At 31.0% G+C, this 15,908-nt stretch overlaps 1 protein-coding gene across 5 annotated transcripts in view; it reads right to left on the reverse strand.

The window, feature by feature from the left end:
• The window catches only part of LOC126843006 (glutamate receptor ionotropic, NMDA 3A-like), a 116,853-nt gene that overhangs the window by 7,866 nt on the left and 93,079 nt on the right, over positions 1 to 15,908 (reverse strand). For all 5 annotated transcript variants that reach the window (XM_050580295.1, XM_050580296.1, XM_050580297.1 and 2 more), the window contains 2 exons: positions 3,985 to 4,282; positions 3,676 to 3,882 (listed from right to left, as the gene is read on the reverse strand). In XM_050580295.1, the coding sequence (XP_050436252.1) occupies positions 3,676 to 3,882; positions 3,985 to 4,282 (505 nt within the window). The remainder of the gene's footprint in view (positions 1 to 3,675; positions 3,883 to 3,984; positions 4,283 to 15,908) is intronic.

Below are 15,908 nucleotides of genomic sequence, written 5' to 3' on the forward strand. Positions count from 1 at the left end.
TGTTTAGTTTGCTGTAAAATGCAATTAGTTTTCTGAAAATTAGGTTAAAAGATTATTTCTACTATGTAGACAATAGTGAACAGTCGTCAGAGTATTAAGAAATAAAATTTAATATATGTTTTTATGTTTTACAAAAATATTTCAAATTTAAAAAAACAAACAATAAAGTAAAATAAATAATACTTGACTCTTTACATTTTTACTTAAATTTTAAGGTAAAATAATGACTAACCGTAAACAAATTTATAATAATACAACTGAAAAAATATAGTATTTTTTTTTTGGTTTTTACAAACATGGGTTAAAAAACAATGAGTATTATGCATATTATATTATCTATATTTTAGACTAGGATAGTGTTCCAATGTGGAATTTAAAAATAAGCGCTAATTTATCTTTTTACTGAGAATTATTTTTCATCATTTACGTTACTCGTCAACAATTTGAATTATATTCAAATCCAAATTTTTCGTAACGATTTATAAAATCACGAGTAACTCTTTGCATTTCACATATTATATTAACAAAAGGTTCAGAATGCATTGGTGGTTGCGTATGCTTTTGAACGAGACTGGCAGCTTTAGAAATGCCTTCATTTCTTTCTTCCAACAGATTCGGCCAGCAAGATTCCTTTAAGAACAAGCGTAAATGTCTTTCGACAAAAGATAGGATACTTTTGCTGTACTGTAATTCGTCACTAACTATCTCATTAGTGGCACTCGAGTTATCATATCTGAATGAAGAATGGTTGATTTTTACTTGATCAAAGTAACATAACATGTAATCAACGATAACTGAAATATTTCTATTGAATAATGTGTCCTGGGACAACTGATCTAAATACAAAAATGCAAATTTCATAAGTGCTAAAAACATTTTACCGTATATGATAGCAGTGTTAAACCATTCCTGCCAATTCTTTAAATCATCACGATTTAACATTTTTCCATACAGAACACTAAGACCATACGCATATTCAACATAATCTTTTAGAGTCAGGGCAAACTTGCAGCTCAAAGACTGTTGCGCTTGTTTAAGTTTCTTGTCGAAATTGTTTTCTTTAACCAATATCTGACCAAAATTTATTTCAAATAAATCTTTGAGTTTGTATTGGAATCCGAGTTCAACAATACCACATTCGTCGCTGTAATGTGGGCTAGAATCACACCACCCGGGTTTCGATAGTAGCTTATTAAACTGAGTGATGCGTTCGGTGAGATCTTTATTATGTGATCCTTTGTCTCTTCTTTCGATAATGATTGGATATGCGACACTCGTAGTGTTAGATATCGTACAAAATATAAATCCAAAATCTTCGTAATGTAATTTCCCAAAGAGATGATTACATTTATCAATTGTTTCGTTTATTATATTGATAGATTGTACAGGTGAAACGATGCGAGCATTTAAAGGGCTAAAGAAATCATGATTTACGTTGTAATAATTCGACTTCAATAAGCAGTTACTTTTTAAAAACATCTGCGACAAGCTTACGACACTAGTCAGAATGTCCTCGATCTCTTGAATACGGACAAGCACTTTAAGTGGCTTTATTGTTCCATTGTTATCAAATAACTCAGATTTAATAATTACTTTGGTGTTATAATATCCTTTTAAATACTCTAAGATCTCCGGTACTTGCCTGTTAAATGTAATGTTTGGTGCTATCTTGACAAAGTACGAGAGCGCTCCAATCATGCGCACTATCCACGGATTGCTTTCCTTGAGTTTCTGATGAAAATGTTCCAGACAATTCAATAATTCGAAAGAGTTATCAATTTTATTACACTCGTGACCTAGAGTGGTGGCGTAACCGCAATATTGTAATAACAAAACAGCGTAGTCGCAGCTCAAAAATGTATAAACATGACGAATTTTTTCATCCAAATTCTCAGGCGTTATGTTGAAGGAAGTCATCAGAAACAAATTGTGGACATCCTGATATATTTTATCATCTCGAACCTTTAAAATATGTTTTTGCATTGACCATCCTTTATTTGCGACAAGGACTTTAAACTGAACCGTCTGTTGAATTCGTTGTTCGTCATCAAACCCATTGCACATATAAACCATATGAAAAAATATAAGAACTTGTGGTTTCATGTTTTAATTACTTAACGGCACTGCAAGAATAAGTTTAAATAATATTGTCAACTAAATCGTTCTTGCCAAGACACTAAATGAATATAAAGCTCATACTGATTATATTCAGTATATTAACAAAAAAAACATGTGTAGTTTGTGTGAATGTGCTACAGTAATATTTACATTAAATATTTACAGAAGCTGAAACATTTTGTTAATATATTTATTGGATAATATTAATTTATAGTATAAAATAATCAATAAACTAATCTGGTTCAGACCATGAGTCCAACGTTTATTGTCACTATTTTTAAAACTTTAAGCTAGCCAATGATATAGCTGATTTTTTATACACGATCCATGAAAACATAATATTGTATAGAATTATTAAGACGCTTATTAAAACAAGGGTGCCAATTCAAATATTGGTTGTTTTTAGGAGAGACAAAAAATATTTTTCTAGATACATTTTTTAACCAAAACGTTTTAGTTTTGCCTAATTTATTACCATTTAATGGGTTGATTTATTTTATAATATGTTCATTTTTAATTTCAATTTAGCCTATGGAATTTATTAAAAGTCTGAAAAAAACCAAAATTTTAACTTGGGCCCTCGTTTTAATAAGCGTGTCAATTAAATAATGAAACGTATTTTGCACATGACCAGCCAAATTATAATTTGTATGAAAAATAATATATTTTATATTTTGAAATATTGCCTCGACCTTACTTTAACGTAAACTATATTTGGAGTTTCTTTATTTTTATTTATTTTTTCTCTTACGTATTGCATTGTTTTTAAATACCTATGTTATTGGCAAAAATCGAATAAATTAATGAATCTTGTTAGTTGCAATTGTTTCAAAATCCTTTATACTTACAAACTAAACGAAATTGCTTTGTATATGTGTTAATATGCATAACTGATCAGTTTCGCTAAAAAACGCTAAAAACGAAATCTGCAATTACTCAACCAATATTGTGGCTTTTGAGTTGAAAATTTTGCAAAACGTTCTTAGCCCATGGGCTTTGAAATAGTTGTTAAGAAATTTGATTTCGTTTGGGAACATTTTTTACATAGAAACCCGGCTATGCCCTTTGTTTTATATTTTGGGCTAAGAGTTAATTAGAGTTTAAATGCCTGTGGAAGGAAAATACTGAGATTATGTCCGTTATAGAATCAGATCCAAAAGGACAAATTAAGTTGAAAAGATGTCCCTTAGGAGGCTTTCTCGAGGAAACTTAAACCAGGAAATCAAATCGACATTTGTGTTATTTTTTATTACAACAAACGTGGATACACTCCCAATATAGTAGGGTCGGTTCAAGAAAATTTACCAACCATTTACGTGGGCAATTTTATATAGAACATTTTATGGAAAATACTCGGCGGACTGACAAGCCATCAAGATAGGAGCCCGTTGTAACCTCAAGGTTTGTACACGGGGTTACATTTGCGGTGTCGGCATGACAATATGCGATGTGCTTTGGCCAGGAAATAAATGATTGTAGAACGCCAAGGGAGTCTCAACAGCCGTATATACGACGGTCCACGCAGATAAGATGCATATTGTTGTCAAGCGGACGTACCTTCCGGACGTGATGCTCAGAGGGCAAAACGCCATGTGAGCGGAACCCGATACCAAATCTCCGACCACCCCGTTCCATTTGATTTTCCTCGAACCGAACGATCCGTCAGCCACCAAGTACAGATGGAAATCGAACTCCAGGTCCTTGGCCATTTTCTCGAGCAGGTCAATAGACAGCCCGTAACAACAATAGGTTTCCGGCATGAGCCTGTCAAACACGCGGCGACCCCAAAACCGTTATTAACGATATTGTTATCATTGTACACCTGTAATAATAATATAATGGAAACACGCTGCGGTGCACACTCACTCGGGGTGCAATCCCAACTTGATGTCTTTGAACGTCATCGTGATGTTGTCCTTGTTCGTGGTGGTCATCTGGTAGCACCGTACGCCCCGCAAACACTGCCAGTCCTGTTGCATGGGGGCGCGCATCACAAAGGGCGGTCCGATCGCCGTGACCACTCTGTATACGGCCTGTCTGTTCACACCGACGCCCGGCACCATTTTCCCACCCGCCCACACCACAGAGTCCAATTTGACCGTCTGCTCGCCCGTGGACGATGGACCGACGGCGCCGACTTTCTTCCAAGCTCTGGTATAACCTTCTGTAAGAGAAAAACAAAAAAATAAAGATAATAAGAATAAGAAAAGAAGAAAAAAACGCGACTTCCAATAGAAATATATTTTTTTTTAAGTTTGACGGCCAGGGTGTGTTTGTACAGGATCATTTATTAGAAGGATAAGGCGCTCATTTTCCCGGAAAATAATTATTACAGTTTGATAGTTTTTCTTTTTGAAAACAATTTCGCGTATATTATTGCATATATAATTATAAAACTATTAAGTATTGACTTGAATTAGTATTTTCCGAAGCGCTACTGATTTTTGAAACTTAAATGGTAATGTATGTATATTTAAATAACATTTTAAATAAAGAAGAATATTATATATATACATATGTTTTTTTAAACCTATGTATTTGTACATGGCTTATGCATGGTATGAAATATGTTTTTAGTGTTAAGTTAAACATGTTTATTTGTTAGTGTCCAATAAAGAAACATTTGCTTAGTATAAATCAGATAGTTTGAAATTGCTTTTATAAAATGTGGACTGGTAGATAACATAAAAAAACAATATCTGTTGCTTTTTGTTTTTTTCAAACTTATGTATTTGTTCATAAGTAACCGTCATATTTGTTTAAGTTAATGTGATGACAAATTATTATTTAAACAATACACGCGCACGATATTTTTCTGCTTACGTATGTGAACAACTTAGGTTCTAGACTAAGAGGTCTCTGACCCTCGAAATTTTCAATCTAAATTCACTCCAAACGATTTTCGTCCATAAGCCAAATTTGAATTTTTTTAATAGATTTCAATTCCCGACGATTTAGCTTATACCGGAATACACAAATAAGTACCCAAATTTTTAGTTATCAAGTGAGTACAATAATTTTGGGTCCGTGAAGGTTTGTTTTTATTATGTTTATTAAATGTCAATGTGTTATACCTAGATAAAGTAAAATTATAATAAAATCATTATGTAGACGTGTGCGGTGTGTAGCTAGAATAAAAATAAAAATTGTTTTTATGATTCTAAAGAAGTTTATAAAAAAATGCCTGGTTATTTAGAAGTTAGTCTTATAGATCGAAAAATTCATTGTAATGACAAAAGTCGCTATTGATTTTTTTTTAATTTGACTTGAATGTTATGCATTTTTATAGGCACTGGTATATTAAAATCAATTAATTTGATATGGCTTTTAAAAAACGTGTAAGCAATACAGTATCATTTAATATTAGGATGGTACCAATCAGGGTTGATTGTCTGTCGTTTCTAGTAACTATTGTTGTTACCAATAGGCCAATCAACAGCATATTGAAAATATTTTTCGGATACTTGTTGATTCTAACTCACAGAACAACCTAGAAATTAAAGAAACGTTAAAAATGAAGTCGTCAAAATAAATATTATTATCAACCTATATATTCAAGTGTATATTTCAATGATAATAAGTTATGATGTAACTACAATATTTATGGTATCATTTACAAAAGAGTAATTTTACTAAAATTTTCCAATTAAGTTTGTTATTTTGCATTATACCAATAGAAAATAAAAAAGTCAAAAGTCAAAATGTAAGTCCGTAATAATAAATATGGGTATACCACTGTCAGAAGACGATAATATGACTCAGACACCGCTTTATTTATAAAAATATAAACGGTTCAAATAAAATCAAAATAGTTATAAAACATACTTTCAGGCCAAGGTGTGTTTGTACAGGGTAATTCATTATAAGGATAAGGCGCTCATTTCCCCGGAAAATAATTACAATTAAAAGAAATAAGAACAATATTATTCTATATAGGCGTAACTTAACTTTGAAATGTTTTTAATTGAGTTTTATTTAACAAAATAAAAAACAATCAAATCTAAGGCATCAGAATATTATTTATAAATATCTGTTTTTTAAAACCAATGTATTTGTACATGGCTTACGCATGGTATGAAATATATTTTTGGTGTTAATAAAAACATGTTTATTTTTTAGTGCCCATTAAAGAAGCATTTGTACAGTATTGTACAGTTTGTACAGTCAAATTTTATTGAATAAAAACAACAAAACTATAGTAAGATTAATTAATATTGCCGTTATAGTAATTTTTTATGTAATATATACTTTATTATAATTGCACAAATTCGCGTCAAGCAGTTTTTTTTTTAATTTATATTTTTATTATCACTTTGTATTATACTGATAACCTACTATGAAAAAAAATTAATTTTCCTCTCGTTCCCGTTCTAATGACTATATTATGTCGTGCCGGTTTGTAGTAATAAAATTCCTTTTTTATTTACACACATACAGACAATCTAGCCGAAAGGAGAACCGAGGTCGTGATAATATTATTCCAGTCACGGTCACTGTCTTAAATCGACTTCATGTCCGAAGCACATCGCTCGAATCGGACTCCACTCGTTTCTAATATTTTTTCCACTACTCGTCCGTTCCAAAATCCAACATTTCCGAAAAAGGTCCACGACCCTTTTGGTGGCCTTACACAACGCTATCCAGTCGGCAGAGCAAACGACCAACATATCCTGTTGTTCGATTAATTTTCTACCGGCTCGTCCGAGTTTATTCGAAAAATATATTGCTTTTGGTGTCGAACCGTGTCGAACCCATAGTCTCAAATCATACATCCGTCGGTCGTTATGCAAACAAGCAGAAATACACATAATATTAAAAAAAATCGTCGAACAAAAGCATAACTGAAATGTTATAAAAAAAATATTATTTTTCCATATTATTTTATCAATTCGTTTTTCTCCAACCGAAATTATAACATTAAGATATTGTAGATTTTTTCTAAGTAAACATAACATTCTAATAGGAAAATGGAAATCGAATTTGTTAAAGGGAAACCCCCAATAAACGTAAAAATTATTGCCGAGAGTTTGAAAACCGATGAAGTTATTTATATCGTTAGAAAGCAAATAGCTGATTTAGTGTGGTATATAATTATGGTTGTTATTATAATATAATCAATAAACGCGGTCATTAGCTAAAAAAAAATCCATTCTGAAATTTAAGTGTAGTAATATTATATAAAAACATAATTATTTTCGTGGGAGTTGGTTTGGAGATAACAACAAAGCGATATGCGTGTGATCAAATTATCATATTCATATTAAATTAAAGCAATTTAAAAAAACACACATGAAAATTTATCCGACTTTGAATTGTTATAAAAAAAACAAATCAATACGGTAAAAAATGTTTGTTTAAGTTTTGAAATCGTATTTTTTTGAAGTGGAACTTAAAATATTTATATTTACAAAAAATGTATTAATATATAATTCCAGGATTTGTTTTGTTTTGGCCATAGTTAATTGAGAGCGTCACGTTAATGTTTTACATAAAACATTTCAAATTCAATCCATTTTAGTTCATTCAATCGTAAAATCAGCGTTAACCTAACAGAAGGATTTAATATTAGCTAATATTAAGACTATAATAAATAACAACAGAAAAATCATAATTTTTTTTTTATGTAAATACTATTATTTTGTTGTCATCATTGAAAATTTTGCACTTTTGTGACGTTCAGTCATTAAATGGTTACCTTACATGTTTTATATATTTTTTCATTATTATCACTTATAATATAACCATCTATGTACCTATGCATGTATGCAAAGCCAACTCGGTTTTTATTGTTAACCATAAACTGTGTTTTTCTGTGTGACGTGAAACTCTATGCTCGACGTCTCGTTAATTGAAAATCAAAAATGTGAGTCAAGTGTGAAAGATAGGTTTAAGTGTGATTTTGCGCTATACGTCGTGCCATGACTATATTGTACACGAGTATCGACGGCAATAATAGTGGTTCGAAGTTATTGGCCGTTTCTTTGGGGTTTAACGACTCGAGTCCAATTCTCAGGCATGCAACAAATCATTCGAAAAACACGGTGAGAACGACCGTAACGTCTTGTCGGGGCTAAAACAAATAAAGACGTCGAGCGGATCCAACGGGAACATAACTACATTCTCGTTGGCGGAACAGCCGGTTAACGGGGGAGGGGAAGGTGCTAATAAATTTATTGCTCTTCCGCTCGGTGCCCCGCTAAGACCGTACAACACAGTTTTATGCAAAACCCTCTTCGCTGTTTTCATTTCTATTCTCTTATTCACTGAATTCTCGCGTAGACCGACCGTAAAAAAAAAACACCACTAAGTGTCTGACAAGCAGAAAAAAAAAACACCAAAGCGTAGGTACCCTTATTCACGGGGTGTTTGCATCCCGGATTACTTTATAATGATAATCATCATTATATTAAAAACGCAGACAGCAGACAAATTGAAAAGCTGTCAAAAATTGTATAAGTATTTCCAGAACAGCTGTTTTTGCTTTGGAAAGGTTCAAAAATGTTGTTTAAAAAATTGCCATTTAGTATACAACCCAAATAACAAAATTATTGAATATTTTCAAAAAAAAAACCTTTTTAATATTATGTTATAAAATATATATGGTGCTATTACACGAAATTAATTTTTTTGAAACATGTTATTTATAAAATATCGTTAAAATATTATTTAAATATTAGAAACACTTTCAAAACGTTTTTGCCACATATTGCAAATAAAATAGTTGAAATACATTGAAAAACAATATTTTGAAAAAGTATCAAATTTTTTGCTGCCTGAGAACAATATGTAAACACTGAACACACCGTACTCAGTTGCACGAACATGTACATAATATAAAAACAATAGTAATCACTATTGTAAACATCGTATCAAAATAAAAACTTATTTCAAAGGAAAACATATTATTATTAAAGTACCAAACAACATAATAATATCCAAAGACTAAGCCATTAGAGGATTATATACATATATATCTGTTTTTTAAACCTATGTATTTGTACATGGCTTACGCATAGTATGAAATATACTTTTGGTGTTAAGTTAAAACATGTTTTTTTGTTAGTGTCCAATAAAGAAACATTTGTATAGTAAATTAAATCAGATAATTTGGAATTGCTTTAATAAAATGTGCACTGTTAGATAACATAAAAAAACAATATCTGTTGCTTTTTGTTTTTTTCAAACTTATGTATTTGTACATAGGTTATCTTCATATTTGTTTAAGTTAATATGATGATATGTTATTATTTAAACAATACATGCGCACGATATTTTTCTGCTTATGTATGTGAACAACTTAGGTTGTACGTCATAGACTGAGAGGTCTCTGACCCTCGGAAATTTCATTCTAAATTCACTCCAAACGATTTTCGTCCATACGCCGAATTTGAATTTTTAAAATAGATTTCAATTCCCGAAGATTATACGATATCCAATTTTAAATATTTATTTATTTTAATTATTCTCAATAAATTTTACTGTCCAATCTCTCTATGTATTGTAGTTTTTATTAATAGCCTAAGCTATAAAGAGAAGAAAATTTGTATTGAAAATATAAGTTTACGAATTTGATTTAAAGGTCAATATTAAAAATAAAAGCCTTACATAAGGGCTGATAGTCTGAAATTTAAAAATCGAAAAAATCATTGTAATGACAAAAGTCCTTATTGATTTTTTTTTTAATTCGACTTGTGAATGTTATGCATTTAGGCGTAAAAGTATTGAATCCCTATACAATAATTTGCTATACAATTTTCGGCAAAACAATATTTTGAAAAAGTATCAAATTTTTTGCTGCCTGAGAATAATATGTAAACACTGAATACACCATACTCAGTTGCACGAACATGTACATACATAATGTAAACAAAAGTAATCATCCTTGTAAACAATGTATCAAAATAAAATCTTATTTCAAAAGAAAACATTAATATTAAAGTACCAAACAACATGATAATATCCAAAGTTTACTAGACTATAACAGAATTTATTCATTTAAAAGAAAATCAAGACTCAAATTCACAAAAACTGTATTCTAAGCTTTGCGGCCGCTGAACATAAAAAATAAAAACACCATAAAATATACTACAAGGATCTTAATAGAATCACTGACAACCCACAAACCTATACATAACAAACTGTCTATTTTGTTTTTCTATTCCAGCTGAAATAATACCAAAAATTATCCAGGAACGTTCTTTACGTTCCAGACACGCATAATATTATACATTGGAAGGCTCTCAATCATCAGTACTAGCAGAAGTAATGTTTATAGTGAAATAATATTATACATGTTGGATCAATACTTTTCAACAGGAAACTTGAAAAGTTGAACAAATCACCATTGGATCATTGCATTGTTGATCGATTAGTCTTGCATAATTTTCCAAATAAAACGTATCACAATTCACACACCATCGACTTTATACTTAACTGTAGTCTGTACACCTTGGCAACAGCTGCAAAAGGAAGTGGATCAGCAATAAGCAACGATATAACGGTCACATTTTGCAACCCGATACCACTCGCCTTATCATATTATATTATTCAGCTCGTTGACGAGTGTTACAAAAACCGAAAAAGCAATCACGTCGATCGTTACTCATTACTGATAAATTTGTAATATACATTAGCTACCGGACCCAATCGTTCAGACATACATAGCTTCGGTATACAGACCAGTAAGATATTCTAAGTTAATGTATGCGATTTGCTAATTACCTATATCTTCTTTGCCGCATTACCGACTAATTATATTTTGTTTCAACATTATATCCTAACCAAGCGACAACTCGGACAGTACGGTCTTTCAAAGCCTGTTTTCGCCTCGACAGTTTTCCACGAATCCTAATGAGTTAATTAATTAAGATTTTCAAATCAAAAAATGTTTAATACTTCAACACTTGATTGCGTTTGAACTCGAATCTTTTGTACCTACCACTCGACATGATAATCATTTTTCAGCGAAACATTAATTGTCTTGAAACTAATTAATCACACTTTCGCCAAGGCGGATGAGATGTTTTTCACGTTTATGTGTTCAGAGATCATTATTCATAAAAATACATTTCGCCGAAATAACTATTATTAAAAACGTTTAATAATAAAAATAACCAAGTCGCATCTCGGACAAAATACGTTTCCAGATTGCGAGAAAAAAATGTTTGCCAACAATTGTTATTAAAGTCCTTAAACTGCTGTTATTACCTGAAATAAAGCTCCGTAAAATAAAATCTCAAGGTACAAAAATGACATAAACGATTTTATTACAAAATTAAATGTGTAAGCTAACGTACACTATTTTTTTTTTGTTTGGTTTGTATAGTATATTTTTTCAGTGTTATTTTCTCAGAGTACAACATGATATTATACACTGGCGAACGACTATATTATTTGGAATAATAACTATTATACTATTAGTTATTTTTACATAGAAAATAAAAATATTAAGATTATATCATACTCGTATTATAAACTAGAACTAATTATTCTGAAAAACAATATTTTAATTTTAGTCATTACTCAGTATACGATCCCGATAATAATAAATATACACATGAAACATAATCGCCGCTTCCTAGGTACATTTATCCGAGTTATTATTATTAAATTATTCTACAATTGTATTGTTTCAATAAACTAAATCAGTGACCGACTATGAACTCGAACCGGTGTACCTACTTAAAATGTAAAGGATTTTTTTCGTATCGGTTTAATATAGCTAATACATGTTGTGTTTAAATATTGAAAATAATGTTAGACTCAAACAAGTTTTGTCTAAAATAATAGTATTTTTTTTTTAATAGTATTATATTTTATAGTCCAAAAACGTTACAAGAAAATTACTCTACTCATATACTACGTCTTATTAAAAAAATAACCTAATATAATATCGTTTAACCAAATAGTACATAATATTATGAACACATTCATGCAGCTAGACGGAATACGCTGTTTGTTTCTGTTTATGCTTCTATTTTTGTTTCATTAAAACATTCACGTGTATACTTGCAAAATGAAAACATCAAAGCGTGTCTATACACGTAGTAGGTGGTGGTATGAAGGCAGGCATGAAAACCCACCCCGACGCAATGAAAGAGAAAACATTTCACGTGGAGATAAAAGTAAACATTAGAAAAGTTAACCGTGTGCCGTGTGTGTAGTTTAAAGAGCGTTTTGCGAGTAAACGAGCAAACGGTGGTGACTAAAACGAATTTCATCAGAAATAACCGGTAGGTACCTATCTCGCTCCGGAATGACAATTTCCGACAATAATAGAATAATAATAATTGAAAGCCGACAGAGTGAAATACGTTTCATTTAATACTCGGGGAACGAAAATAAACGAACGTGATGTGTTAAAATGTAAAAGCAAACATCAGTCGGGTTTAACAAACAATTTTTTTTTAAATTACACACTCAAACGAATTAAGGGGATTCGGTATCGACCATTTTTAAGGAATTTTGTATAGGCAATATTTAAGAAAAAAGTGGTTTTAATAAATTTCGACCATTTCAATTAATTTACCGGTTAATTTGTATAAGCTTCATGGTATTATTTTTAATTTAAATCATTTTGGCTATGAGTTGGGCCATTTTAGTTAATATAGTAGTACATTTGTTGTCCATCGCACAGGCCGCACCAGTGATCCGATTAGTAATCTGAAAACAGATTTGAATTCGTTATGAAGTTTACTTGGGATCCTACAAGATACTTTTTTGATATCTTTTTCTTACTATGGATAAAAAATGTTTGAACATTTTATAATATTTAAAATTTTAAAATCAAATTTGAAAAGGACTAAAATTCAAAATTGAAAAAAGTGCCTCGTACGGTTCTCAAGTAAACTTCATGACAAATTCAAATCGGTTTTCAAATTACTTATCGGATTACTGATTTGGCCTGTGCGATGGACAAAAAATGATGTGTTTTGACTGAAAAAAAACGGCCGGTATCGAATCCCCTTAACTTATCGTATACCGAGTGACAGACATAAGGTAAAAAACTAGTAGGTTTTTCAAAAACCATTTTTTTTTCTAAATAGATATCTCTTTTGGAAAAACTAAGGAATAACTACTGAATAACACTAAACACGATATCGTTGTGTGTTCTTAAATTACATATTTTCCATCCAGATCGACGAAAAATGTAGTTTGTTCAATACAAATTGAAGTTGTTAATACTGATTGATTTATGAGGATAATTTGTAGTAGTTTGAAACATCGGTATCGTCATTGCGATATATACTCGAGAAGGTAAAAATTAATAAATCTTTAATATAAAAGATCATTGGATTTTCGGATGAATACACAACTTGTAGTGGGTTTTTTCACCTTTAACGTTTCCAAACATAACGCCGCGACCTTAATGAGTTTAGTGATCGCTGTTCAAGAGATTCCAAGTGATTTATGATGTAGACTTTTTTTCCTGCGAAATTGTTTCTACAAATATTTACCACAGTGTCAAATTATTATTATATAATTGTTTGAATAAATTAAATTTGACGCCATTCAATAGATATATCGACTAATGGCCTGCTATTTGTTTTCACATTACGGTATGCTTTATGGTAAAAAAAAAATCTTACATGAAAAATTGATTCTCAATGGGCCGTTGTGTAAGCATTTCGTTAGCACCCGAGCTAACGTGTCGAATCGACTAATTTGACTGACTGACAGGTCAGCTATGTTCAAACAATACTATCGGCCGTTGTGTGCAGTGTATTATATTTTATGTACATAAATTTAATCTCGGCCAGAAAATCACATCGCCATTCATCATATAAAATATAATTACACGCGCCTACCCCGAGGGACTCTCCTGTCGTGGGAATCAAATACCTGTGTGTGTGTGGGGGGAGACACAAAACGCATTAGAATATGTAAATCCAATAGAAAATAAATCCTCTGAGTAGGTACGCAAGTAACTGCGAATGTTAGGCATAATATCCGTTCTTTGGTGAAATTCGTTGTTATTTTTTCATTGCAAGTCTCGCCCAAGTGACGGCTGTTGTTATACTTGGATGAAGTTCGAACGGTTGTGCAAGACGACTGTTGTGCGAGTCTCCGTGTAAAAAACTTTTGACAAAACTTTGTGAACTATCTGAAAACGTTATTTTCACAGCAAGATCTTACGGACGGACGGACAGCTATGAATGATCAAAACTTTCTTGCTCCGTGCGGAACAAAAGGTTGTTACGATAATGTTTTCCTTGTAGAGTCGACAAAGGCGGTAATGAAACAAATTAAAAATAAACTTTCGAGCAAATGAATAAACGATTACCGACCGGTGTTTTGTGGTAGGCGCTGTTTTTAATATTGTCGACAGAGTTTAAATTGTTTAAGCGCTTTCTCGTGTAAATACTACATTATAGATTATATCGGTAGGAATAGACTATATTATTATTTAGTTGTAGGAGAGAGTAGTTTACAGAGAGCGAATGAATGCAGTTAACCGGAGTTTAGGTGTAGTGGATTTTCTAGGAAATCTGAGCATTTTTAATGGAAAAATGTATTTTTTCAAAATTGAAAATCGAGAATTTAGGAATCATAATTATTTTGACGTGTACCTTTGAATAAATCTAAAATCCAAGAACATTTGATTTCTATTAAATTTATTAAAATTGTTCATGTCAAAATGTACATAATGACTTGATCTTTACATTTTTGAGCACATGTGATTTTAGGTTAAACAATTGCTCAGTTTCTCAGAAAAACGCTTCGCGCTGGAGCAATACTTTTTTAAATTTCTAGATTTTTAAGACATTTCGAAACAAAAACAACACTATCTCATTTATACAAATAGCTAATATTGGTAAGTCAATTGCGTTTAAAAATAAAGCAATGGTCGCAATATTTAGCATTAAAAAACCGTTGCGATCAAGGTACGGTTAAGGTATATGATGTAAGAATCAATAACAGTGATGTTATTATGTATAGATAAAAAAAATATAACATGAATAAAATAATATATGTCGTCTACAAGGGCTTAACACAGCACAATTTTTTATTTACCAAAAAAAATACGCCACACATAGTATTAGACAAGGATTTTAAAAAACATGGTAAGAAAAAAATGTATTTGTTTTCGATCAGAAACTAATATTCAGCTATGATACCAACATAAATTATTTCGAATATTTTAGCTTCTATGCGGATTGTTACTTTTTTATTTATATTATACATTTATAAAAAAAAAAAATTTTAGTCGACAACATTTTCTGAAAAGTTTCCAATGCATTTATTCTGCATTAGTATGTACAACAGAAAAATACCTGAATGAAATGTATGAGCCATTAATCTTGTTAATTGTTGGTGGGAAATCATTCGGCATACAAACTATGTATAGTTAAAAATTATACTTACACTTATATGTTATATAAGTGGTTGTAATTCAAACGGCACTCTCACAATTAGGTAATTACTAATAGCGTTGTTGGAGTTGAAATAATATGATAGATTCGTTCAATTAAATACTCTGACGAGTACATTTAAATATAATGGGAGTACCTTTTCTTAGTTTTTCATTTATGGTATTTTCGAAATATTACAGCTTTGAAACACAAAGGCTGCGTTATAAAAACAAAGGTTAGGTGTTAGTATTTTGTACTATCATGACACAATATTTCACAACATAGAAAATTCGTTTGAAGTTTCCGTATAGGTAACACTAGAAAACCTACTATACCTGGTTTCATAATAAATATACCGTTATTTTCTGTTTTACATTAGGTTTTAATGTTGTCATGCAAACGTTTGAAGTGATATTAGGTATCAAACCCTCGCCATCG

Source organism: Adelges cooleyi, unplaced genomic scaffold, assembly GCF_023614345.1.
Source record: "Adelges cooleyi isolate 19-005CV unplaced genomic scaffold, UGA_ACOO_1.1 ACOO_flye_CR_arks_rails_tigmint_CR_PRNA_574, whole genome shotgun sequence".
Classification (NCBI taxonomy): domain Eukaryota; kingdom Metazoa; phylum Arthropoda; class Insecta; order Hemiptera; family Adelgidae; genus Adelges; species Adelges cooleyi.